This window comes from Phyllostomus discolor, chromosome 10 (assembly GCF_004126475.2).
Source record: "Phyllostomus discolor isolate MPI-MPIP mPhyDis1 chromosome 10, mPhyDis1.pri.v3, whole genome shotgun sequence".
Lineage (NCBI taxonomy): Eukaryota > Metazoa > Chordata > Mammalia > Chiroptera > Phyllostomidae > Phyllostomus > Phyllostomus discolor.
The window spans coordinates 94,834,443-94,858,620 of record NC_040912.2 but is presented as its reverse complement, the minus strand read 5'-3'; the positions used below and the strand labels follow the sequence as shown (position 1 = coordinate 94,858,620).

The 24,178-nt window shown below is 61.8% G+C and overlaps 1 protein-coding gene across 1 annotated transcript in view; it reads right to left on the bottom strand.

Annotated features, from left to right (window-relative positions):
* The window catches only part of UBE3C (ubiquitin protein ligase E3C), a 68,178-nt gene that overhangs the window by 31,438 nt on the left and 12,562 nt on the right, over window positions 1-24,178 (bottom strand). Inside the window, 11 exon segments of the mRNA XM_028525670.2 lie at window positions 110-267; window positions 4,307-4,393; window positions 9,820-10,007; window positions 11,129-11,283; window positions 11,704-11,748; window positions 11,751-11,923; window positions 12,398-12,551; window positions 17,263-17,420; window positions 19,815-19,930; window positions 23,159-23,305; window positions 23,988-24,062. Of these exon segments, the coding sequence (XP_028381471.1) occupies window positions 110-267; window positions 4,307-4,393; window positions 9,820-10,007; window positions 11,129-11,283; window positions 11,704-11,748; window positions 11,751-11,923; window positions 12,398-12,551; window positions 17,263-17,420; window positions 19,815-19,930; window positions 23,159-23,305; window positions 23,988-24,062 (1,456 nt within the window).

Here is a 24,178-nt window from a genome sequence, read left to right as displayed (position 1 = left end):
TTCACGGGGCTGCTCCCTGCACCCAGGGGCCGAAGAGGAGGGGGGTCTCTCCCCTCCGCCGGAGGGAGGGGCCGAGGGCTGGCGACGGAAGGGCCCGCGAAAGCCTCACCTTCCATGGGGTCGCCGAAGAACTCGTTGTCGTGGATGGAAATCAGCGAGTGGCTGAACAGGGAGCTGAACAGGTAGAAGAGCGGGATGATGCGGCCGGAGTCCTCGAGGGACATGGGCGAGCCCCTCGAGATCACCTGGAGCAGCGGCACCGCGGACCTGGGCGCGGGGACAGGGGACGGGGCGTCAGGCGGGCAGGCCCGGGGAGAGAGCACGCCCACGAGCAGGCAAGGCTCCTCCCACCGGCCGTGGGCAGTGAACAGCGCACGGACACCCAGGGGCCGCCCGCCACTGCGCCACGTCCTGAGTGGCGCGGAGTGCGCCCGGCCTGAGGACGCCCCCGGAGGACAGCGGTGTCCGTCACCCCCCTCTCGTGGACGCACACTTTGCTTCCGTGGTCAAAGCCCCCCTTCCCGTCGGACACGTCCCACAGAGGCCGAGCGCCCTGGCCCCGGGAAGTCTGCCAGCTGCTCAGCACTCAGGGGCATGCCCACAGGGTCCACTGACCTGGACAGGAGCTCAGGGGTCGGGCCTCCCCCCTCCGCCCTGGGCCTTGCCTCTCGGAGCCCAGCTCCCATCCCGGCTTGGTGGCTGCCCCTGCCTGTGCCAGGCGCCACGGGCCGCCCAGAGTAGGGCAGTCTGAGGTGAGTGGTCCCGAGAGTGCCTTGGGGGCTCCGCACCCATAAAGAGCTGGCGTGGGCTACACTCGCTTCCCCCACCAATGTGGTGCCTTGTGTTACTGAACTCGGAGCTGACGCAGTCACCTGTGAGCCCTTCCCAGACCACCAGGCCTCACAGCCCCTCGCGGCACGTCCAGCCAGTCCTGTGGGCACCTCGCACACATCTCCACAAACCACAGGCAGGCACACATTAGACGAGATGTGACCAGGACCCAGGACACGACCAGCCGGCTGCCCCAGGCAGCCCAAAGGTCTGTGGGAGAGCAGGGCAGGAGGCACGGCCCGGTGGATGGCCGGTTACCCCTGGGGGTTTGGTGGGGCTGGGCCTGAGCCCAGGAGCTTCTGGGTCTCCACGGTGCACCTCTCAGGGGCCAGCAGCCCCGTCAGCAGGGCTGAGGATGGGGACCTGGATGAGCAACGTCCCCAGGAGAAGAAAGGCTCTGGCCACCGCCCCATCCCAGACACCCCGCCTCCCACACTCAGCCACAGCACTGAACCCTGTGCTGGGTGGTCTCACCGACCAGAGGAACCAGTCCAGAACAGGACCGTGGGGAGGACGCTGAGAAGGACACAGGACAACTGCCCCATCTCATGGGCAGGGCCGTGGGGACAGAAAGAGGTTGTGTGTGCGCAGAACAGGGGCGGGGGGCTGCCTCGCCGCCCAGAGGTGGACCCTTCACCCGCAGGGTCCTGTCCCCTGAGCCCACTGGGCCACCTGGGGTCACGTGCTGCTAACAGACGGAAGGCAGGATCTCAACGTCCGAGGTTTTGTTGGTATCAGTAAAAACAATGGCTTGCACCCTTTACTTGCTTTGCCACTACGTGCAGGACCGCAAACGTACCTGACGCTGATGAACAGGAAACACTCGAGGGAGGGAACACGGTGCAGGTTGAGTCAACACAAAAACCGTTTCCCGAACCACGTCGTGGCTCGGGGGGTTGCTCCGCACAGCGGACGGTGCCGGCTCCCATTTCCGGGAGGGCGCAGGCCTGGGCTGCGGGCCGGGTCCCCAGTCGGGGCGCAGGCGAGGGGTGGCCAGGCGACGATTCTCCCCCTGCCCTCCCCTCCCCTCCCCTCCCCTCCCCCTAAAGTCAGCAGGCACGCCCGTTGGTGAGGACGAGAAAACAATCCCTGAACGTAAACAAGCCACAGGCCCGCGTCAGCTGTCACTGCAGTCACTGCAGTCCGCACGCCTCGCACTCAAAACTCCCCACCCTCACCCGCGTCCCCGTCCTCCCAACGCCGCCCGCACCGCGCCCCCTCGCCCCCGCAGCGGGCCACCCACGCACCTGCCAGCGCGCACACAACGCTCAGACTGGCTCCCTGGAAGGACAGACGGACGCCTCTTCTGCCACCCGCCCTCCCTAACTCCCTGTCGGGAGCCCAGAAGGGAGTCGTGTCCGCTCCGACGACAGGAGCTGTGGCCGGGAAGAAGGGCCAGCGATGCGCCTGCGTCCTCAGGCGGCTGGGACAGAGTGAGGCCTCTCGCGTCCTGCTGACCGCGGGCTCTGCCACAGACATGGACCCCCCGGCCCTCTGGAGCCAGGAGAGAGCCCACTCGGACGGACCGCAGCGGGAAGACACTGGCGGGCCACCAGAGAGCTGGCCGGTGAGGAGCAGCAGCGTGACCTCGGGCCGCTGGCCCCCCACCCGGCCTCGGCTCCCCCGCACTCGGGGCTCCGCTCCCTCAGCACGGGGCGGCGCCTCCAACACACCGACGGCCGGCCTCCGCGGCCGACGCCCGTCCCGACGGTCCCCAGCCTGCGCCCGCCTCAGACAGCCTGTCCCCTGGGAAAGCCCAGGCGGGCACCGAGAGCACCACACAGCCTGAAGCTGCCCCTCCCCTGGCAACGAGGGGCAGGAAAGGAAGACCCCCCAGGCCTCCCCTGGGTCCCTGCCCCGGGGCTGCGGGCGGCTCCTCAGCGGCAGCCGGGTCACTGGAGCCTCCGCTCCTCGCTCCGTGAGAGCCGCGGCCGGCCCAAATGCCCGTTCAGATAAACGTGCTCCGAAAGGTGAGAGACACACTTCCCGTCTGCACCGATGCCTTCGCCGACGTGGACCCTGTGAGCGCCCAGCTCCCTCCCACTGCTGACTTACAGCAGAGAGGGGCCGCGGGGCCGCTGCACCCCTGCCCGAGCGCAGGACAGCCCCCGGCCGAGGACTAGCTGGACAAAACCTCCCCGGCACCGAGAACCTTCGCAGACCCCTGGGACATGTCCGCTCAGCCACGGCACCTCCTCCGTGCACTGCGCGCACCTTTTCCTGCACGTTTGCTTCTCTTGAAGTAAACACGTTGCGTGTTTTCTTCCAGCCTCAGTATTAAAATGGCTGCACAACCTTCACGAGTCCTGGTGAGGTTTCCAACACAGCACGCCGACGGGACAGCCGCCGCAGCGCCATCGAGCCCCCCTGTGCCGCGGGAAGCGAAAGACGGCGGAGCGCCACCGGAGCCGCGGCGCGGAGAACGGCTGCGGCTCCTCCGGCCAGCCCCGGACCCCAGAGCCAGGCCGTATGCACGGCAGGCCCCGGCGGTGACTGCGGCCTGCGCAGCTGACCTGGACACAGTGCCCCCGTCACTGCGGGGCCGGCCGTCACCGACGCCCAGGCGCAGACCCGGGGCCGCCCCCCTCAGCACTCCACGCCGGGAGCGGCGAGGCGCCTGGACTTCCCGCACCGCCCTACACGCCGCACTCCCACTCACACAGCAGACCCCACCCTCACCCACCAAAACCGCCTTTTCCCAACTTCTTGTCTCCCAAAAAGAAAACAGCCAAAAAACAAAAAGAAAGTCTTCTTTCCAAAGTCTTGCCCTAAAACTCCCAGTCCCGGCTGAGCGGGCTCCCCGCAAGCGGCCCCGCCAGGGCACGGTGGTGCCGCGCGCACAGCCGTGTTCTCGGGCTCAGTCCCCGGGGAGCCGAGTCCCACGCCGCCTCCCTCCGCGCGACGGTGTGCGGGGGTCAGTTCAGACTCCGGCAGAGGGGCGCACGCCACGGGAACGGGCTGAGGGCAGTCACCCCGGGGACGCAGTGCTCCACTTAGCACTTGACTAGAGTGAGCACGGTAAGGGCTCTCACCTCTGCGTCTCACAGCAACTCACATGAGAAAGATCCAACTATCTCAACACAAGGTTTTAAAAAACCTACTTCTACAACATCCGATACCTTTTACTGTCTGTGTGATGTGTTAAATTTGCTTCAATTCTACATTTTCTTTATCAAAAGCCCAATAAAGTCATGTGGAGCAAAGAAATGTTCACGTCCGTAATTTCCAAAAATGACTAGAACTTTAAAACCAAGTTTACCCTCAGATACAGCCACACTCTTCACACTGCACACAAACACCTGTAAAATGGGCAGTGACCCTTCCCTCCTGTGACCCTGAGGCCGTGTAAACGCCACTTCTAACGGGCAGCAGTCACCAGAGGAGCAGTGCTGAAGAATACCTTACAGGGTTTCTAATGAGGCCGCCACGTCCCACGTCCTTAAGCTCAATGTGTAAGTCCACGCGCACCACATACCCTGTGATCATCCGTGTTGTCATTGACGATATGAGAACCCAAAGGTGCCTCAGAAACCTGGCATTAAAGGCTAAGCTGTAGAGAAGCCTGGAAAGGAAGGGGAGAGAAGAGTCAGCAAATACTCGTCGACACGTCGCCTCAGCAGAGCACGGGCTGAGGACGCACCACTGCGTGGGAGACCCCGCCCCGCACCACCGACGCCCGACGCCCGCCACCCGCCGCAGGTGCGCGGACGCCACGCCCTTCCCGAGCGCCGCGGGCCTCGCGCCGTGGCCAGAGAGCTCCCGGGAGAAAGAGCAGAGCTCGCCCGCTCCCGAGCACGTGCTGCACGACACTTACACACGCACTGTGCGAGGAGGCGTGCTAACGCTGCCACTACTAACACACACTTTCAAAACCCGTGCCATTTAGCACCTGTTTTTAAGTCACGATGCTGGAAACACGCACATAAAAACGATTTCGATGTCAACTCAAGCCCACCAGACACGCCGTGAACGCCGTCCTGAAGGCAGCACACGCCTCTGGGGAGCGCCTCTTCCACGGGCCCCGAGGGGCTGCGGGGCTCCCGCCCGGCCAGCCCCTGTGCTCTGCAGCCCCGGTGCCACCGTCAGAGGAGCGGCGTGCGGGGGCGTTGTCAGAGGTGCGGGTGTCGGTGAGGCGCGAGGGCCAGGGCCAGGGCGGGCGGGAGGCGGGGTCCGAGGGGGGCTGACCTCTCCTGCTCTCAGTTCCTCAACGACAGCCCCGAAGCCTCAGGCTGGGGAGAGCCTGTGAGGTCCCCGGCTTCCCTGCCCTCCGAAGGCCAGGCCGCGACACTTCCCGGGGAAAGAGGAGGTGGAACCCCTTCACTTCTAAGGCCTCCCTGGCTCCGACACGTGAGGGGCGGCCCTGTGGGGGGGGTGTGTCTGCCCCACGCACACCCCGGGACAAAGTGGCAACTCCACCACGCAGCCCACAGGGGCACCAGCCGGGCAGGTCTCAAAACCAGGATGAAGAAAACCAGACTTCTTGAAGTCACTGGCATAATTTTAAAGAGTAACAAATGACACAGTAAGTTGCTGGAGATGAAGGAAACAAGCCCTGAAGAACCCTGGCACCCTGTGGCGAGCGGCGGGCAAACCCCTACCCGAGACCCCGTGGGGAGAGACCCTGCCCACCCGACACGGGAGTGGGCTCCAGTGTCGGTTTTCCTGCCTTTCCCAGGTTTTACATGCTAGGAGGGTGACAAACAGCTACGCAGAAAAAAGAGTGAGAAAAAAATGAATGAAAAATATGAACTTTCAATGAAAGAGAATTCTGAAAGGTAACATTTCTTGCCTCCTTTCTCTTCAGTTGAGAAGTTCTCTTAAAAGTGTATCATCAGCCCTGGCTGGTGCAGCTCAGTGGATTGAGCTCGGGCTGCGAACCAAAGCATTGCAGGTTCGATTCCCAGTCAGGGCACATGCCTGGGTTGCAGGCCACGGTTCCCAGCAACTGCACATTGACGTTTCTCTCTCTCTCTCTCTCTTTTTCCCTCCCTTCCCTCTCTAAAAACAATAAATAAAATCTTAAAAAAAAAAAACCTTAAAAAGAAAACTGCATGTTTTCCATGTGAACACTGAACTCAGCGCCTCGAGAATCTGAGCGACCACATGACTCCCCCGCAGGGCCCCGGCACGCCTCCTCCCAGGGACGACTGACGCTGCCTCACACCCCTCCAGGGGCCGCTGCACTCCACTGCACAGCCCCCCCCCGAGCTGTGCTTGGAAGCAGCGACACTCCCCAAGCGAGTCCCTCAGCAGAGCAGTGAGCAAGGCCTCACACCTGCACGCAAGTTGCCGGGACGCGTGGGAAGCTGCCCCGGAGAAGCCGGTCACCCCCCACCCCACCCCCGGCCGAGGCCACCCCGCACAGAAGGCGTCTTGGGCACCCGCCAGCTACCGGAGGCCCCGCCGCCACGGCCGCTCTGCAGCGAAAGCAGCCCTCACAGCACCCCATGAGGGAAAAGCAGATTCTGAACTCCCTTCGTGACCACGAAAACCCTGAGACACGTTCCAGCTGGAGGCCACGCGCTACCCACAGACACGTTTTCCTCGCCAGCCGGGACCCAGGCCGGCAGCGGGGCTTCAGACACACAGCTGTGTTCAACAAGCACCCCAGGGCCCGGCCTCCGGAGCCAGCTGCCCACCCCTGGTGGACAGGCCTCCGCTCAGGCCACGGGGTCAGCCGGCGGGAGGCAGCGCCGGCCTACGGAGGCTTCCCCGCGGCCGCCTTCCCCTGCTAGTTCTGAACGCTGGTGTGCACGCACACCGATGGCGGAAGTTTCCAACAGCCCTCGACAGCCCTCACGCCGGCCTTTCCTGGGACCCCTGCGTCTCCTCGGAAACCACCCCCCACCCACGCTCACGAGGCTCTGAGAGGTTTGAAGGCCCACCACCAGGGGCGGTGCTGAGCGGAATGGGCTGCACCCGGCGACTGCGCCAGCTCCCCCCCCCCCCCCACTCACCTCGGAACAGACTCCGCAGTGACACGGCTGCATGTGGGAACGCTAGAGAACTTTCATCCTCACTTGAGCACGTTTTCTCATTGCTCTTTCAAGAGCGAGAGGATGGGGGTTGGACCGGTCGTCTCCCAGACACACCCTGACTGGGGATCAGACCACAACCCAGGTGTGAGCTGGTCGGGGGTCAAACCCCACAACCTTTCAGTTTACGGGTCGATGCTCCAACCCACTGAGCCACACCGACCAGGGCGAGAGAATGCCACTTTTAACATGGATCAGTAGCCCATTAAACCTATTGATTGTAGCAAAAACATCACTGATAATAAAAGCAAACAAAACCAGACAAAAACCCAATATTTATCTCTAGTTAGGTACCTCCTCGATATTTTTCTGGAATACTATGAAACTTGTTTACAAAACCATGAACGCTTAGAAGTAACTCTGAAGCATGCTGCACTTCTCCCCATGAAGTCACCTGCACGGCCCTTCCACCCCAACGCCTGAAGATGGGACTTGCAGGGTGAGGGCGCGAGGGTGGGCGGAGGTGCACACCCGTCTGCCTCTCCGGGGTCAGCAGAGGGCGCACCCGAGCAGGCTGCCTCGTCCCGCTCACTTCGGGGAGGAGAACCAAGTGTGTGGTGATAAAGCTGGAGACTGCAGGCACATGACAACGTCAACCGCTCTGGTCCCTGAAACACTGCCTTTCAAATTCTGCCCCCGAGTCCTCAGACGCTAGGACAAGAGGGCCGAGCCTGGAAGTGCAGGCCCGCCTGCCCCTAAGCGTGAGCGCCCCCCGCCCAGCGGCACTGCAGGGGCCGTGCGGAGAAGCCTCGGCCCACACCCTCGGGAAGGCTTCCGGAAGGCAGCGGCCACAGCACGGACCTACGGACGGCTCAGCCAAGAAGGGGCGGCACGAGAAGGAGGGTGCGTCTTGGGCGGAGACTAGAGCAGGAGGAAGGAGGGAGGCGGGAGGTGGCATTGGGGACTGCGAAGGCCCCAGCGCCCCGGTGCCGGCCAGGAAGCTGCTCCGTGGGCCGGGGAGCTAAGGCGCGTGGACATCCCCCAAGTGCCAGGGGCTCGCCTGGGCCATGTTCAAGTGAGACAGGGACACAACCAGGGTGACACTGCGACACTCTGACACTTCAGCCTGGCAAACCACAACACACACTGTGCAGCGCCTGTGTCCTGGCGCCCAAAGGCAGGGGGACAAGGTGGGCCCTGCCACCGCCACACGGACCGCTGGGCACTTGGGGCGTGGCGAGCGGGACCGAGGAACAGGACGCGCACTCCAACCTCACAGGAGGGCAGCAGCTCTGGTGTGCTGGTGACTTCCTGAGAGACGGCCAGCAGGGCCCCAGCTGGGGGAGGAGGCCAGCCTGACCCGGGCAGGTGCAGGGTCTGAGGACAGGCCCAACGGCCGCTGGGCCAGGGCCGGGGGCGGAGCCCCTGCTGGGAGAGAGACTGCCCAGAGCGCCCACGGGTAGGAAGGCACGGGGAAAGTGAGCAGGAAGGGAGGTCTAACTGGCTCACGAGGCTCCCAGACAGGGAGCTGAGAAGCCCCGAGTCGCCGCGGGCACCAGGTCTGTGGAGGTGCCCAGTGGGTGTACGAGAGGGAGCGCGGGGACCTGGGGGCCTGCGGTGAGCGGTGAGCGGCACCGAGTTGCCGGTGGCCTGGGGGCGTCTCTGCAGACAGACAGGCAGGCAGGCCTTTCAGCGTAAAAGGGATCAGTAACCAACATGCGTTCTCACTCCTCCCTGCTCCCCACTGGGGAGTGGTCACTGTTCCCCGCGCTCGTCCTTCCCTTGCTGAAACAGGCACCTGGGGCGGAGACCGCACTGCAAAGCCCCACCCCACGGGGACCTGAGGGGCTGGGCGGGGCCCGGCTGGACTGCAGGGCGAGGGGCTGGGCCAGACGGACGAACTCTGTTCCAGCCACCTTTTCAAAAGACCTGGAAGCGATCGGAACCCATTAACGACTAAAGGAGGCCCACCTGCTCTGCCGGGAGCTCTGAGAGCACACTCTGGACCCCTAAACCCCCACGTGTCCACCGCCGCGGAGCGAGGCCCCCAGAGCGCGTCCTGCAGCAGGGAGCAGGCGCCAGGCCTGCACAGCGGCCACGGGGGAAGCCGTGCGGGAGCAGTGCCTGGCAGCCCACAGCAGGGACCAGGCGCCCTCGGGTCTCCAGCCACTCTCACGCAATGAATGGCCCGAGAGCTCCCCGCCCAGGAGGGTCTCGGCCTCAGCACCCGACCTCCTCCACGGTGGTCAACACCGGTGGCTGGGACGGCACCTCGTAAGGGCCGCCTTCCCAGTGACAAGGCAGCTTCTGCCACCGACGCCCCCCCCCCCACAGCTCTCGTCAGAGGGCGCCATCCAGGACCAAGCAGCAGCCCTCGTCCTGCTGTGGGCGAGCAGTGCTCAGAAGCGGCCTCAGCCACCCGGCACAGTGCAGGGCCCGCCGCGGCCGCCGGGGCCGTCCGGCAGCCCTCCCCGGCCCTCCGTTCCCGGCAGACCTGCAGTCGTTCTGGGCTGTGCTCCATCACTGGTTTTTCTGCCAGACTCCTAAGAAACTGCTAAACTATTACTTAAAACAGAGGGAAAAAAGCTGAAGGTGACCTCAGGCACTCGAGCACAAACTAGCCCTTTTCACTTGCTATTCTGTTGCTGTTAAAACCTAGTTTTAGAGTGTCTGAAAAGCACAGCTGGGGACAGCCGGGGTAAGCGGCCCAGGTGCTCCGGCGAAGGAGCAGCGGGAACAAGCCTGGAGTGGCGCGCTGCTCAGGCCGGCGCCCGAGACGAGGCAGAGGCTGACCGGGCGCAGCCCAGAGCACCGCAGAGCTCAATGGCCAGGGAAGGGTGCCCGCAGGGCTGGCAGGTCCGGGGAAGGACTCTCCCTGGCTCTCGTTTCCCACGGAACGCTCAGGCAGAAGCGCCCCATGTCCCGCCCCCCTGGAAACCAGCGGCCGCCCGACCCAGAGTGAGAGCAGAGCGGGGACGGGGGACGGGGGACGGGGCCGCGCCCGGGCACGTGCCTGACTCGGGGCACCATCATGCGCTGCTGCACCAGGAGCGTGTGGCAGATGCAGGCCATCAGCGTGAAGGCCTCCTCGCTGGCCGAGTCCCGCCACACCAGGCTGAGCAGCGTGTTCGTCTGCTGCTTCGTGTCCAGCTTCCTCAGACACTCCTCCGTGATGTGCGGCACCGACAGCCGTCCGTCCGCCTGGAACACACCGGGGAGGGGCGCAGGTCAGCGGTGCTCCGTGGGCGCCCCCTCTCCGCCACGCCCACAGGGGGTCCTGTTTTTCTTCCAGTCAAAACGCAGGGCAGGCACCACCCCAAACCCCCCAGGCCACAGCGCAGTGTCCCGCACAGAAACCTGAGGTCTGGGGCGGGCGGCAGTGGGGTCCAGCGTGGCAGCGTGGGGACCGCGCGCACCCAGGGGTGCTACTGAACGGACAGTGAGTGCAGCGTGCCCACTTTGAGGGACACTCGTCCCCCACTTTTAGAGTGTGCCGCACTAAACGTCTGTCTGTGAGAACACCTCACCACGGAAGGGTTTCCACTGGAAACTGAGTGATTTAAGCAGAGTGGGCTGAAGCAGAGTAGGCTATTAAAGAACACTTAAAAACAATTAAATGGAATACATAAATCTGTTATTTTACATCCTAATTCTCTAGAAGATCTGATTCACTGAATAAAACCTGAGCTCACGCTCTACAGAGTGTACTGACTTGGGGCTTAGGCAAAGACACACGTGTTTTTCACGTGTGGATGTGTGCACGTGCACGCAGATAAATACAAGCATACACACAAAACCACGCTGTTTGAAAACTGGGACGACACGCTCGTGTAACTCACAACCCCCCGCCCAACGGGACACTGCACTAGAGACTGACGCAGGCAAACTGGACTCTGCGGACCCCTGGACCCCCGCACCGACGAGATGCACCGCGTGAGGCAGGACCCGTCGGGACCGCAGTCAGAGCTGCTCCGCAGGGCGCTCTCCAGAGTACAACTCCCGCGGACGCTGACAACACCGCCCCCCCCCCCCCCAGCCAAACACCACGGGTGCGAGCACAACAGGGGGCCAAGCTCTGCCGTCTGGCGTCACAGTCCGCACCCCATCTGTGTCCCCTGGGGGGAGGGCCCCGGTCTCTGCCACAGCCTGTTCTTCACACGGACACCAAGAACATGCGGACTGAAAGCACCTGCAACACCACAGACCCTCAGGAAGGCTTCACGGCCATCACGCCCTCCCGCATCTCTTACAGACCCAGAGCCAGAGACCACTGGGAGCCCAAGGGTGCTGCTGGTGCAGCTCCGCGGCGGCCCGGAGCTTACCGGCGCGCCCCTCTGCTGGTCGGCCTCGGCGCTGTCGTCCTCGGAGTCGCTGGCGGAGTCCGGGCAGCTGGGCCGGGCGGGCGACACGGGCAGCTGGGACAGGAAGGCCTGCAGCACGCGCAGGTACACCAGCAGGCCCTCCTCCGAGAGCGTCCCTGCGGGAGACAGTGGGTGACAGCAGGTCACCGGGGGCGGTCCGTCCCACTGGAGAGCCGCCGCCCCATCCTGCACGCGGACGGGCGTGGCTGGCCGGCACCGACCGTGACCCAGAGCAGCTGACCTTGGGCGCACAGGGGAGACACCCGCGCACACGCACCTGCTCCCCCACTCGGCGCTGAAGTCCGGAGCCCGTGTGACCTGAGGACAGGTGTGTACCCCTGACCCGGTGCAGGTCAGCACTCTCCACGGGGCCCGTCCAGCACAGCCCTGCAGCCTCGGCACCCTCCCAGGAAACCCCGGGGACCGCGACCCTGTGACCTTGCCCCCTGGGCACGGCCCCTCCCGACGGACCTGCGCCGTGACCCACGGGGGCGTGACCCACTCGGGGCTCCGGAGGACCCGTCTGGCGCTCGTACCCAGGTAGCTTTCCCCGACAGTCAGGACCACATAGAGGAGCCAGGCGCGCCCCCGCAGGGCCCGGACCGCCCGCGCTCCGCCGCCAGCAGCGCCTCCAGGAAGGGCTCGAAGGGGAAGGCGGCCTGGGCGTCGGCCAGTGCAGGCAGCACGAAGTGGAAAACCTGCTCCGTGAAGGGCGCCGCCAGGAGCTCTTCGGTGAAGGCCGCGAACACCTGCCGCCTGGAAGGGACACACGCGCTCTTCACACGGCCCGCGGCCACAGTGACTCCCCCCCGCACGGCCCGCGGCCACGGTGACTCCCCCCCCCCCCCCCCCCCCCCCCCCGCACGGCCCGCGGCCACGGTGACTCCCCAGCACCAGCCTCCCGCAGGCAGGGCGCGCCGCACCCAGCCCCGAGCAGACCGCCCGCACCGCGCAGAGCGGGCTGCAGGTCACTGTGAGGGAACACAGCCCCGTCCCCGCGCCCCTGCCAGCCGCCAGGAAGCGGGAAAACCTCCAGGTCTTCAGAATTGTCATCTGCGGTAGGGTGCAGGCCAGACGGAGAAAGCACATTTTTCTTTAAACCGAGTCACATTAGTACATTAAAAATTCGACGTTCACGCCTATCATTTAAGATGGCACCCTGCATCAAAGTCACTGTGAGATACATACAGACCTCGTGAAACCACAAACAAAGCAGTTACCCCCTCTCACCTTGCACCTTCTGGACAGGAGTTGTAAGTAAAGTGCAGTGGTTTCAGAACATTCTCTAGCAACGCTTTTGCAAGAGGAACTCGAGATAAGTCCGAATACTCAATACTCGACGGAAGCCTGCTGTTGATTAACAAGTAGAGAGATCGGTGATACCCTGAGGAAAGGAAACACACACGGAAGTCGGCGCCTTTTCTTACAACGAGGCACAAGACACGTCCGTTTTAAAATGCTTTAAGATGCTTTTTATACAACTCTTATCTGCCCCAGTTTAAGTGAGTTCTTCAGATTTTTATTAAAAAACGGCACAAATACAAAGCAGCCTGAAATGGTCGGTAAACCCCACGTGCCCGCCACCATCATGAGCCACAGCCGGTCGGCTCCCCCCACCCACGGGGGAGGAATCCCAGACTTCACTATCTCAGTGCACTGTCAAAGACAACTTTACTTTTTAAAAAACATATTTTATTGATGTTATTACAGTTGTCCCAATTTTCCCCCTTTGCCCCCTCCTACCCAGTACGGCCCTCCCACCAGCATTCCCCCTTCCCCTTAGTTCATGCCCACGGGTCGTGCATGTGAGCTCTCTGGCTTCTCCATTTCCCGCACTGTTCTTAACCTCCCCGTCTGTTTTCTATCTACCATTTGTGCTGCTTATTCTCTGCACCTTCTTCCTTCCCCTGCTGATAACCCTCCATGTGATCTCCTTATCTACGATTCTGTTCCTGTTCCAGTCATCTGCAAAGTTTTTTAGATTCAACTGTTGATAGTTATGTATAGATTGCCATTTTAATGTTCATGGTTTTGATCTTCTTTTTCCTAAACAAGTCCCTTTAACATTTCATATAGTAAGAACTTGGTGAAGATGAACTCCTTTAACTTGGCCTTATCTGGGAAGCACTTTATCTGCCCTTCCATTCTACATGAAAGCTTTGCTGAATAGAATCATCTCAGATGTAGGTCCCTGCCTTTCCTGACTTGGAATACTTCTCTCCAGCCCCTTCTGGCCTGTAAGGTTTCTTCTGAGAACTCATCTGACAAGTCTAATGGGAACTCCTTGTAGGTAACTGTCTCCTTTCCTCTCGCTTTAAGATTCTCTTTATCTTTAATCTTTGGCATTTTAATTATGGTGTGGCTTGGGGTGATCCTGTTTGGGTCCAGCTTCTTTAGGACTCTGTGTTTCCTGGACTTATAAGTCTGTTTTCTTCACCAAATTAGGGAAGTTTCCTCTCATTCTTCTTTCAGGTAAGTTTTGAATTTCTTGCTCTTCCTCTTCTCCTTCTGGCGCCCCTCGGATGTTGGTATGTTCGGATGTTTGGAGATGTCCCAGGGGGTCCTCACAGTATCCTTGTTTTTTTTAGTACTTTTTTCTTCCTGCTGTTCTGACCGAATCTTTTTCCTTCCTTGTGTTCTGAATCGTTGACTTGATTCATCCCCTCCACTGTTGGTTCCCCGTGGCTTTGTCTTCATCTCACTTCACGTGACCCTCGTTTGTGCCCAGGCTTCTCCTGTGGTGTTGCCGTGCCCAGTGAGATCCTGGAGCAGCCTGCGCACCAGTGCTTTGAACTCTGCGTCTGATAGGTCGGTTGCCTGTTTTGTTTAGTTGCTTCTCTGGAATTTTGATCTGTTCCTTCATTTGGGCCATGTTTCTCTGCCTCCGCAATTTGACAGCCTCCCTGTGTGTGTTTCTATGTGTTGGGGTGGGGGGGGCTGCTCTGACTCCCCATCTTAGTAGGGAGGTCTATCATTACAGAAGAGCGGATCTGTAAATTGTGTGGGGCAGAGCCTCAGGTGATCACCAGGGCAGGGCAACCTACTTCACCACTCTGTGGCTGTGTGGTGGGAGGGCTCTGAGAGGGCACAATGCTGCTGCCTGGCTTCTGGAGGTGTGCCTGGCACTTGCCCTGTTGCTAGTCACTTCACTGTCTCCCCGTGTGTGACTGGCGTCCCCCTAGCTGTTGTGCTGGTGCTGAGTCCAGAGGATGTGGGTCTGCACGAGTCCTAAGTCTGGGTGGGCCCTTTCCATGGAGCCTCCTAACAACCTGGCAGTTTTCTTCCACCGCCCCAACCCCCACTGGTTTTTATAGCCAGAAGTTATGGGATTTGTCCTCCTGGACCTGGAACCCAGGACTGCGGAGTCTGACCTGGGATCCTTTGCTCCTGAGCTATGTCCCCTGAGCTACAGCCACCACCCGTGAACATGGGGCCGCCCGTCCCGCCCCCTCCTGGTGCCACGCCGCGTCTCTGAGCTGCTCTGCCTGTCCCCGCCCCCCCACCCATCTGGGCGAACGTGGAGTCTTTAAATCCTCGGTTGTCCGACCCCCACAGAGCTTGATTTTCTGGCGGTTCTGGGCACTGCTTGTTCTGAAGTCCAGCTGTAACTTTTTTCCTGTGGCCGTGCAGGGAGGCGAGGTGTGTTTGTTTACCTGTGCCTCCATCCTGACCGGGGGTCTCCAGAACTTTTTCTTAAAAACCCCGTTATCGTGGCTAAAATACATTAACAGTAACTCCTTAACGTCATACATATGTAGCCAGTGTTCCAGTCTCCCATCGTCTCACGTTACAAGCTTCATTAACAAACTGGTTAGCTTGAGTCAGGATCCCAACATGGCCCATATGCAGGGATTGTAAAAACTCGTCTCTGAAGCATCCCCCAAGTAACTGTTCGGTGGTTTGTGCTGACTTGGCCTCCTGCACCCAGCGGTGCCCGACCCATGGCACTGCGTCCTCTCTCCGCGCAGCGAGCGACCTGAGGTGGCTGCTGGAATCCTGCGGGCGGCCCCATGTTCACGCAAGCCCCGAGACTGTCCAGACACACCGCTGGGGCCGCGAGCCCCCACCCCCTGCCTGCTTTGCTGCTGAGGACCTGCTGTGCACTGGCGTCTCCACCACCACGTGGTGCCCACTGCACCCTCCGCCGGGAGGCCCACTGCTGGCCGCCCACCTCTGACCTGCACAGAGACGAGCAGTGGAACGCAACAGGGGAGCCTGCAAGCCCCTTTGCCGTCAAACTAAAAAGACTAAGTACAAAGTGAGTTTTCTAAATGTGCATTAAGAAAACATGCACAGTCACGTGAAGAGGCACGCGTGAAGCAGACCAAGTGGAGCGTGACCAGGGCGCCGGGCCCCGCGGCGGGTGCGACGGCGTGTCCCGGAGGCCGCGGCCCTCACGGCCCGCCCGCAGCAGGAGCGGAGTAGACTGACTGGGGCACTCCCGCAGACGGAGGCCGCCGGGGGCCCTCGCCAAACCAGCTCACACACGGCTGCCGCCCGGAGCGCGCCGGGAGCAGCAGCAGCTCCCGGAGCACTTCCAGCTCCCGGGCACGTTTCAAACTGATGCGTATTCCAGTTATCTTTCTACTTCTAGAAAACGAGGAAAGTAAAAATTCTAATCGAACAGTTAGCCTTAAATCAATACACTTGGTACATCAATTAACACACTAAGCCAGTTCTGTGATCACTAATTTGTTTTTAAAAGACCAAATCCCACAAATTTCAATTTATCTTTAATTGAGTCCCTAGTCTTTCATCACGCTAAGCAGAGCTTCTTTCACTCAAGCCGGACAAGCCCGGAGGGTTCACCTGGCTAGACGTCCCTAGACCAGCCCGTCCCTCTGAGAAAACAAAGGCACCCCCACTCCTGCTTCTCCCGGATTCCCTCTGTGCCCGCCCGACGACGCTGGTTTCTCGCGTGACTGACACCCCGCAAGCCCCGAAGGCTCTGACTTCCTCCCTGCGAGAACACTGGGGGTCAGCGTCCCGAGCGTTTTATCTGAATTCATCACGAACGCTTTAGAGTCCCGTGGATCCCCCGTCCTTCTCCAAACAGAGCCACTGGCGTGTCCTCTCAGGTGTCTCAGACCCAGGCGACCGTGGCTGCGCAGCGCAGCCCCTGGCGAGGAGGCCCCTGCGCAGAAGCTCTGACGCAGGGCGAGGGAGGGAAGTCCCGTGGACGGGGTGCTGGGCGGCCGAGAAATCTGTGTGGTTGGTTCCGTACGACGGCTCTAGTTGCGCTTGGCTGTCTCTGACTTCAAACAATTCTGTTAGGCTGACAGCTGCCCTGTCAGCGTGCATTAAAAAAAAATCTTATCAAAATTGGAATTTTGTGTAGTTATTTTAATACGGAAGATGGAAGAAAATACTAAACTTTTCCAGCATATCATGCTTCATTGTTTCAAGAAAGGTAAAAATGCAACTCAAACATGAAAAGAGACATCCGTGGTGTGTGGAGAAGGTGCTGTGACTGACCGAGCGTGTCAGAGTGGTCTGCGGAGATTCCTCACCGGACGGTGCTCCTCCACGGTCAGCAAGGCCGGGTGAAGTCGACAGCGATCAAGGCGGGACATTCACTGAGAACTATCAACGCCCTACCACGCAGGAGACAGCCGGACATCAGAGTACCCCCAATCAATCAAGTTATGGTGAACACGAGAGACGTGTCTTTATTTACGGGAAGAGCCACAGGGACCTTCCGGCCAGCCCGGTGTGTCCCTGTCCTCCGTGAACACAGGCGGTGACGACTCCACGCTGCCTTCCCGGGACAGGTCCTGGCAGGCGCCTCCGGGCCACTGCCCTGCAGACACAGGGTGCGCCCGGCACGCCCGGGACAACTGCTGGTAGCAGATGCCCTCGCTTCGTTTACAAGCGAGAGACGCACGTGAGTGAAGAGCCTGACCATGTTTCAAAGGTCAGGCTGGGTGGGAGTGAGGGCAGATGTCAGATGGGTGACCCCAGCAGGCGCTCCCCCAGCTGTGCACCGTGCGTCTGTGCCAAGTCACGTGGTGCTCAGAGACAGTGAGAAGCCACGCCTGCACGAGGGCCACGCTCACCCCCCAGGCCAGCCCCGGCCCCAGCCCGCCCCCACTCACCATTCTGAACCATGTAGTGCAAAATCTGTTCGATGACCGACACCACGGAGCTGGCGTCTTGCAGAACAGGCAAGTACGTGTTCTCGGACGAAAACACCTCGAGCATCCTCATGGGAAGTGCAACATTCAAACTGTCGTCGTTACAGCTCTGCAGCAACCTGTGGAGATGAGAAGGCGCGTCGCACACTTACTGGACAGCACACGCCACCCCAAGTTCCCTCGGGTCACCAGCACCCGCTACGGCGAGTGTCCGAGCCACTTCGTCCTCATACCGCAAGATCCCTGAACACGGGCCCGACCCAGACAGACGAGCGCACAGAAGACTTCCGTGCACACACCGCCAGTGCTTGCTGCGAGCCCGGAGGTGTGCCGGCACCAGGGGCACGCCAGCACCGGGGGCACCGAGAGGGGACACAGCACAAGACCGCTGAGGCAGCAGGGTGGGGAAGCGTGAGGACCACAGTGCGGCTGCAGGCAGCTGAGGCCCGGGGGCTGCGCCTGGCCCGGCTCAGACGTGGCCTCTCCTCTCTGAAGGGCCCCTGCTCGCCCCTTCAAGGCGCCTTCAGGACCTCCCATCCCTGCCCCGCCCCTCTGCTGGACAGCTGACACAGCTTCCTGGCCCTACGTCACCGTCATTTTCACTGAGGAGAACTACGTGAAAACTGTAGGTGGAAGGGAAGGGTTAGCTGTCACGATTAAGTCTTAAAGACAGACCACACCTTTTCTTAAAACCAACTTTCCACACACACAGGTCCCACACAACCACGCACACACACCGACGCAGGCGCGACGGCGCGTCCCCACAGACAGCACAGCAACAGCCCGTCCCCGAGGGCCCCCCGGGCCCCTCAGGTCAACCCTCCCTCCGGCCCCCGCCCCAGCCAGCCCTCTGCCACCGAAGACTAGTCCTCGCCCCCTGCTGCTTCCCGTGGAAGGAACCCCGAGGTGAGCGCGCTCACGGGCAGGCCCTCTCCGAGATGCACCCCAAGTCCACCCGAGGCCCTCCTTCCGGAGAGTGCCACCGCCCGGCCCACCACCCTGGTCCTCACGCACCGGCTGACGGCTGCCAGCCGCCCAGCCCTGCACTGCGTGAAGGAGCAGCGGTGGCCACGAAGGGCAAGCCTCGTGGGGCCGTGTGTCATCGCTCTCGGGTCGCGACGTCTGCGACGCCCTTCCGGATGCTTCAGAAAACACGGCCCCCGAGCGCAGAGGCAGCGGACGAGCGGACGGGGCCGGGTGTGACCCTGTGACTCCAGGTGGAGAACGTAAAGGTGTTCTTTCAGCTTCTGGGGTGCTAAAGATTTCCCAACACAAAAAGGTGGGAGGAAGGAGAAATTACATAATGAAACATCATCTGTGAAAATCACCGGCGAAGTGATTACCTTTCCAAAGCACATCAGGTGCCTGGAAACGACAGCCTGGGCCCGCGAGGGCCACAGGCAGTGTGGCCCGGGTGAGGAGGCGCCCCGCCCTCATGGGGCCGTGGGAGGGGAAGGCACCTGAGGGCAGAGGCGGCCCCGGACGAAGACACCCCCATCTGGACGTGCATGGAGCAGTCTGCGGGCACCTGCTCCAGGGAGGCGAGTTCCAGCCTCCGTCAGCTCACGGCTCCCACGGACTAATCACCAACACTCTGCAGCACACCAAAGAGCAGGTCTTTGCCAATCTGACGAAAAGCAGGTGTGACTTGGACTCATTCACACCAGGCGGCTATTGCTGTGCTGGCCGCTGCCACTCTGTAACCTGGCAGTCTACGGGGAGAGAGGCCCGAGTCCGGGACCAACAGCCAGGTGTGGCAGGGTTTAGCCATGCCGGTGGCGCAGGGGCCGAAAGTCAGCGTGCAGCGTATACAGCGTGTTTCTCAAAGTCAAGTTTCCCCCGACACACAGGGGTCACGGGAAAAATTCTCGGGACTTGAGACCCTCCGGGTTCCCTCCCTCCGTCGGGGCCTCTGCTTCCCAGGCCAGCCCCACGGGCCGGGCGAGTGGGTTGGAGAGGCCGAGCCCGACGGCAGTCCCGAGTGAACTCCACTGCACGCCGCCTCCAGGAAAGGAGCTGGAGGGCAGCGAAGGCTCGGATCCACCTGGAAACTGTGCTGCTGCTGCTCAGCCGGGGGGCAGCGGTTCGAAGCGACAGCGGGGCCGTCAGCCGCTCGCTCGTTCAGGCGCGAGAGCTCCCGCCACTCGGACGGACGAGCCACTTCCCAGACTGACCCCGGGGAGGCCCCGGGAGCGGCTGACTTCGAGTCCCCAGCGGGCGCAGCAGAGCCGGGCGGCAGGCCCACGGCATGCGGCCCAAGGAAGCCTCCCGCTTGGCCCACCGGTCGCGCGCCGGCACACCCCACCCGCGTGGCGCCTGCACCCCCACTTCCACGCCCACGGGCCGGGCTCCCCAGGGGGGAACGGCAGCGCACACAGTGCCCCCAGGCAGCGCAGACAGACGACGCCCCGCTGCCTCGGACAGGAGCCGGCGGCGCCCGGCGCGCCCAGACGTTCAGAGTGGCCAGAGTGGCCGCTGTGCTCACGCACGCTGCCGACGGCGAGGGGACTCACCTGCAACAGAGGCTCAGCAGCCTCTTGATCTGGAACAAGCACGTGAGTCTGTCCGACCCGTCCAGCTGCTGGACAAACAGAGCGCTGTGCTTAATGAGGTTCTGACACACCCAGATCTGAAACAGCAAAACACGCACGTTACAGCCCTCGGCCCGCACGGCCAGCGGCTCACCACATCCGGTGACGCCTCCCACGCCCCCGGGGGGTGAACGGGCAGGCGGTCAGCGCCGGTGGGGCCTGGCGAGAGGCGCGTCCTCCAGGGTGGCTTTACGCGTGGCACCACCCCCCCCCACGTTGCCAGGTGTCCTCCTCACAGCGGCTCTCGGCCTCTGGCCCGGGGACGGAGTCTACCGCCAAACCCCGGGCCCTCAGAAGCCGGGCAGGCCCGGAACAAAGCCGTCCCTCTGACACACCGGCGGTCCACAGCCGGCTCTGGGAGGAACTCGACGCCAGCCTCACGCCACACAGGGCACCGGGCTCCCCCTCCCGCGCCTCCAGCGCCCTTCCCCGACAGCCCTCCACTGCCCCGGCCCCTCGAAATCCTGGCAGGAGAGGCGCTCCTGGCCCCACTGTCCCCAGCAGCAGGCCAGGCGTCAAGACGTGAGGTGACACTGGGCACCCAGCCAGCGGGGGGACGCTCCCGCAGCGTTCACCGGCACACTCGCACCAGGGCGCACACTTCGCACATCTCCCGGTTCTGCCAGTGTGCCCAGCACAGCTGGGGAAGGGTCAGCGGTGGGGCCAGCGGCTAGAAGTGCCGTGAACACCGGCCAGAGTCCCACGGAACCTGCACCCAGGAGGCCTGTGTATGTGGGTGCAGCTGCAACACGTGATTTCCAAAGCCCGGCCCCTACCCGGGAACCTCCTCCACTCCACTCCACTCCACTCCGACTGTGGAAGAGGTTTCCGTCCCATTCATGAAACTCGTCCAGGACCAGGGAGCGTGAAGACGGCCTCCTGAACGCAGCCCGTCACGGACGTGCCACATCGCCTCTCCCTCGTCACCTCTCAGGGGCTTCTCTCCGAGAGTCACACCTGCGTGACACTGCATGTGTCCCCGTCCAACCACTGCAGCGAAAGCGTCTGCCTCCCGGGTCGGAGCGTGCCCTGAGCTGGGTGGAGCGACTGTGCCCCCCCACCCCCGACACCAACCTGCACACGTGCACGTTCAGCCCGAGGGCTCCCAGCCACCCGCCCGCACGCCTCAGGGGCCAGAGGGACGCGGAGACGCCCTGCCCGCCCTGTGCTGCGCTCCACAGCGCGTGCTGTCCACCGACACACGGAAAACACAGGACACACCGCACCTCGACACTGTGACGGTCCGCAGGGCGACGCCAGGGACTCCAGAGTGAGGTCACGAGCTCACTAACCGGGTGCCAGGCTTCAGGCTGTCCCGACACAAAGGGAACCCACAGCAGGCCGACACCCCCTGCGCCCTTTCTGGACTGGCCGCAGACACCCTGGTCCCGGCCTGACAGACGCACCCCCACAGGCCAGAGGAGCCGCAGACACCACGGGGGACCTCTGGCTCAACTCTCTGCCACGGACTACACTCAGGTGGGCAGCTTTAAAACTTCCCCTCCCCCTCCCCCTCTCCTGGGAGGTCGACGGAGGACGTGGGCCAACAGGACGAGGGAGTCAGCCAAGGGAGCACCGAGACAGGATGGGGGAGGAGCGCCTGGCAGGGACGCAGGGCCAGAGGCCTTCGCAGGAGGAAGGCCTGGGGAGCAACCAGCCGACCGTGCAGGACGCCGGGGCAGCGGCCCAACCCTGGGAACTGCCAGGGAGACAGAGCCAGGTGGCCTGGCCTCTTGGGTCACGGCAGACCGCACTGAGAGGCGTTCGACAGTGCCGGTGGAGGGAGACTTCAGCGCCAGAGTCCACGCAAACCACGCAGAAGCAAGGCCGTTGTCAACCCGGAACAGTCTGTAAAAGGGACTGCACCCAGGAGGAACGTGACCGTGGCACGCTGTCCCAGCAGAAGGCACGTGCGACGCCACCAAGGCAGACGCAGGAGGCGTGAGTGAGGCTGGGGCAGCATGTGCTCAGCCCCGCACAGGGCGCCCGGGGAAAGCTACCAGGAGCGGCGTCACCCCCCCCCCGGGTGGAGCGCGGGGACCGAAGACTGGGCGGGAGGCGCCCGCACATGCGTGCCTGCACTGGCACGTCCATCTGCTCGCTGAACGCTCGGGCCCACCTCTGTCCTGTCAGCCAGGCTCGCCGGCACCAGTTCCATCCCGTGTGAGACCCCGGATGGCAGGACCTGCCTCGGACCTGCTGCAGGCTCTGCCGTCGGGCTGCGCCCAGGGGAGGCTGAGGGCAGTGCCTGCAGGGCCCTGCTGGGGCCCAGACAGGGCGGCAGCCCTGCTCCGCAGAGAGAGGCCCTGGGAGACACCGCCCCTCTCACGCCACTGAGGTCGGAGCACAGCAAACTGGAAGGGACTGCCCGGCGAGGAAGCAGATGGCAGGCTGGCGTGCTTTCCTGACCCTTCCCCAGACCCCAGATGGAGGCGGGAGGAGCCTGCCCTCGGGGAAGCCCGGGCAGCCTCTCCGGATGGGCCCAGTGTGCGGACGCTCTCCCTGCAGTCCAGCCTTGCTCACTTAGGAAGCAGCGCTGGGACCTGGGCCTGAACCCCGATGGCGACCTGGTACTCCTTCATCCTCGGCACCCGCTACTCACCTGCACTCCTGTGTGCCCCCCACTGACGGCACTGGATGCCTATGACACTTAAGTAACCCAAGTACATTCTGGACGTTTTAAGAAAGAGGCCCTGCCCTGGCTGACGCGGCTCAGCTGGTTGGGCATTGTCCGGTGAACCAGAAGTTTGCGGTTGCATTCCAGTCAGGGCACCTGCCTGGGCTGTGGGTTCGGTCCCTGGTTGGGGCACATATGAGAGGCAACCGATTGACGTTTCTCTTGCTCTCTCTTCCTCCTTCCCCCTCTCTCTAAAATCAATTAGCATGTGCTCAGGTGAGGATGCGAGAGAGAGAGAGAGACCGACCCTATGCTTCGAGGACTTATACTGAAGCATGTGCAGACCTCCAAGGCACAGGTGAGGAAGGTCTGGCGTGAAGCCAGCTGTCCGTGACGGTCTTGGGCCCACAGCGGATCGCTCCGCTGTACTCTGCTGTGTCTTGTATTTGAAATTTCCCACAATAAAAAATGAACAAACCTCCTGGAAATTTGCACCGATTTTTATGAAGGTCCCACCCACTGGCATAGAGACGTCCCACTGCCACTGGCTGAGGAGGTCACGAAGATGGGACCGCGGGGGTTACCCCGCGTGTTTTAAAAGCGGGAGATCGTGTAAACTCGGGCAAGTGAAAGTGCAGTTGATACTCACCAGGCGTTTGGAGTCTTCGTTCTGCTTGTAAAAAAACAGAAGCTGCCTCACCAGAAGGGTCAGACTGGGACCGCTGGCGATGGAGAAAGTGCCGCCGGACTGCGACGAGTCGGCGCAGCGGTCAAATGCGCTCCTTTGGAGGGAGTACTGCAGACATAGCAACCACGGGTCAGCGCGGGGGCGGCGCCTGCCTTGGTCTGAGCGCCTCGGGACGCTGTCACGGGGGTGGGGCACGCTGACCGCGGGGACACCTCGACCTCGGGTGCCACGGGCCGCAGGTCAAACACAAGCCAAGCCCTGGGAAGGCACGGCGGCCCCCCAGCCCCCACTGGGACTAGCTGCCAACACTGCCCCCTGCTCAGCTCTCCAGCTGCAGCTTGGCCTGCCTGTATATCACTATTTAAAAACAACATCACCCCTACATGCAAGTCTTTCTGTAAATCTAAACTAACAAAATCAGTTATTGGGGGAAATACTATTATCAACATAAACTTTCATTAAATGGGTATACAAAAAAACATACAAAATAACCTTGACTGGCATGGCTCAATGGATTGAGCATTGGCCTGGGAACCAAAGGGCTGCCGGTTCGATTCCCAGTCAGGGCACATGGCTGGGTGGTGGGCCGGGTCCCTGGTTGGTGGCGTGTGAGAAGCAACCACACTTTGATGTTTCTCTCTCTCTCCTTCTCCTTCCCCTCCCCTCTCTAAAAATAAATCTTTATAAAAACCATACAAAATGAATTCCACTTCTAAGAATCCCAGGTCATTACTTAAAATCAGCTCTCATGTGTCTTTCTAACTTTTTCTCAGTTCATACACAGACTTACTTGCTGTTTTCTGTCTCGATAGCCTCGAATAAATGACTGGATAATTATTGCATTTTTCAGTCTTCGCCTTTCTTCCTGAATAGAGAGAGAACAATCGGTGAGAACCAGTGAAATGGCATGCAGCTAGCACAGGCTTAAATACTAAAAACAAATCACAGCTGAACAATCCGCACACCAGGAAACCCCCTTTC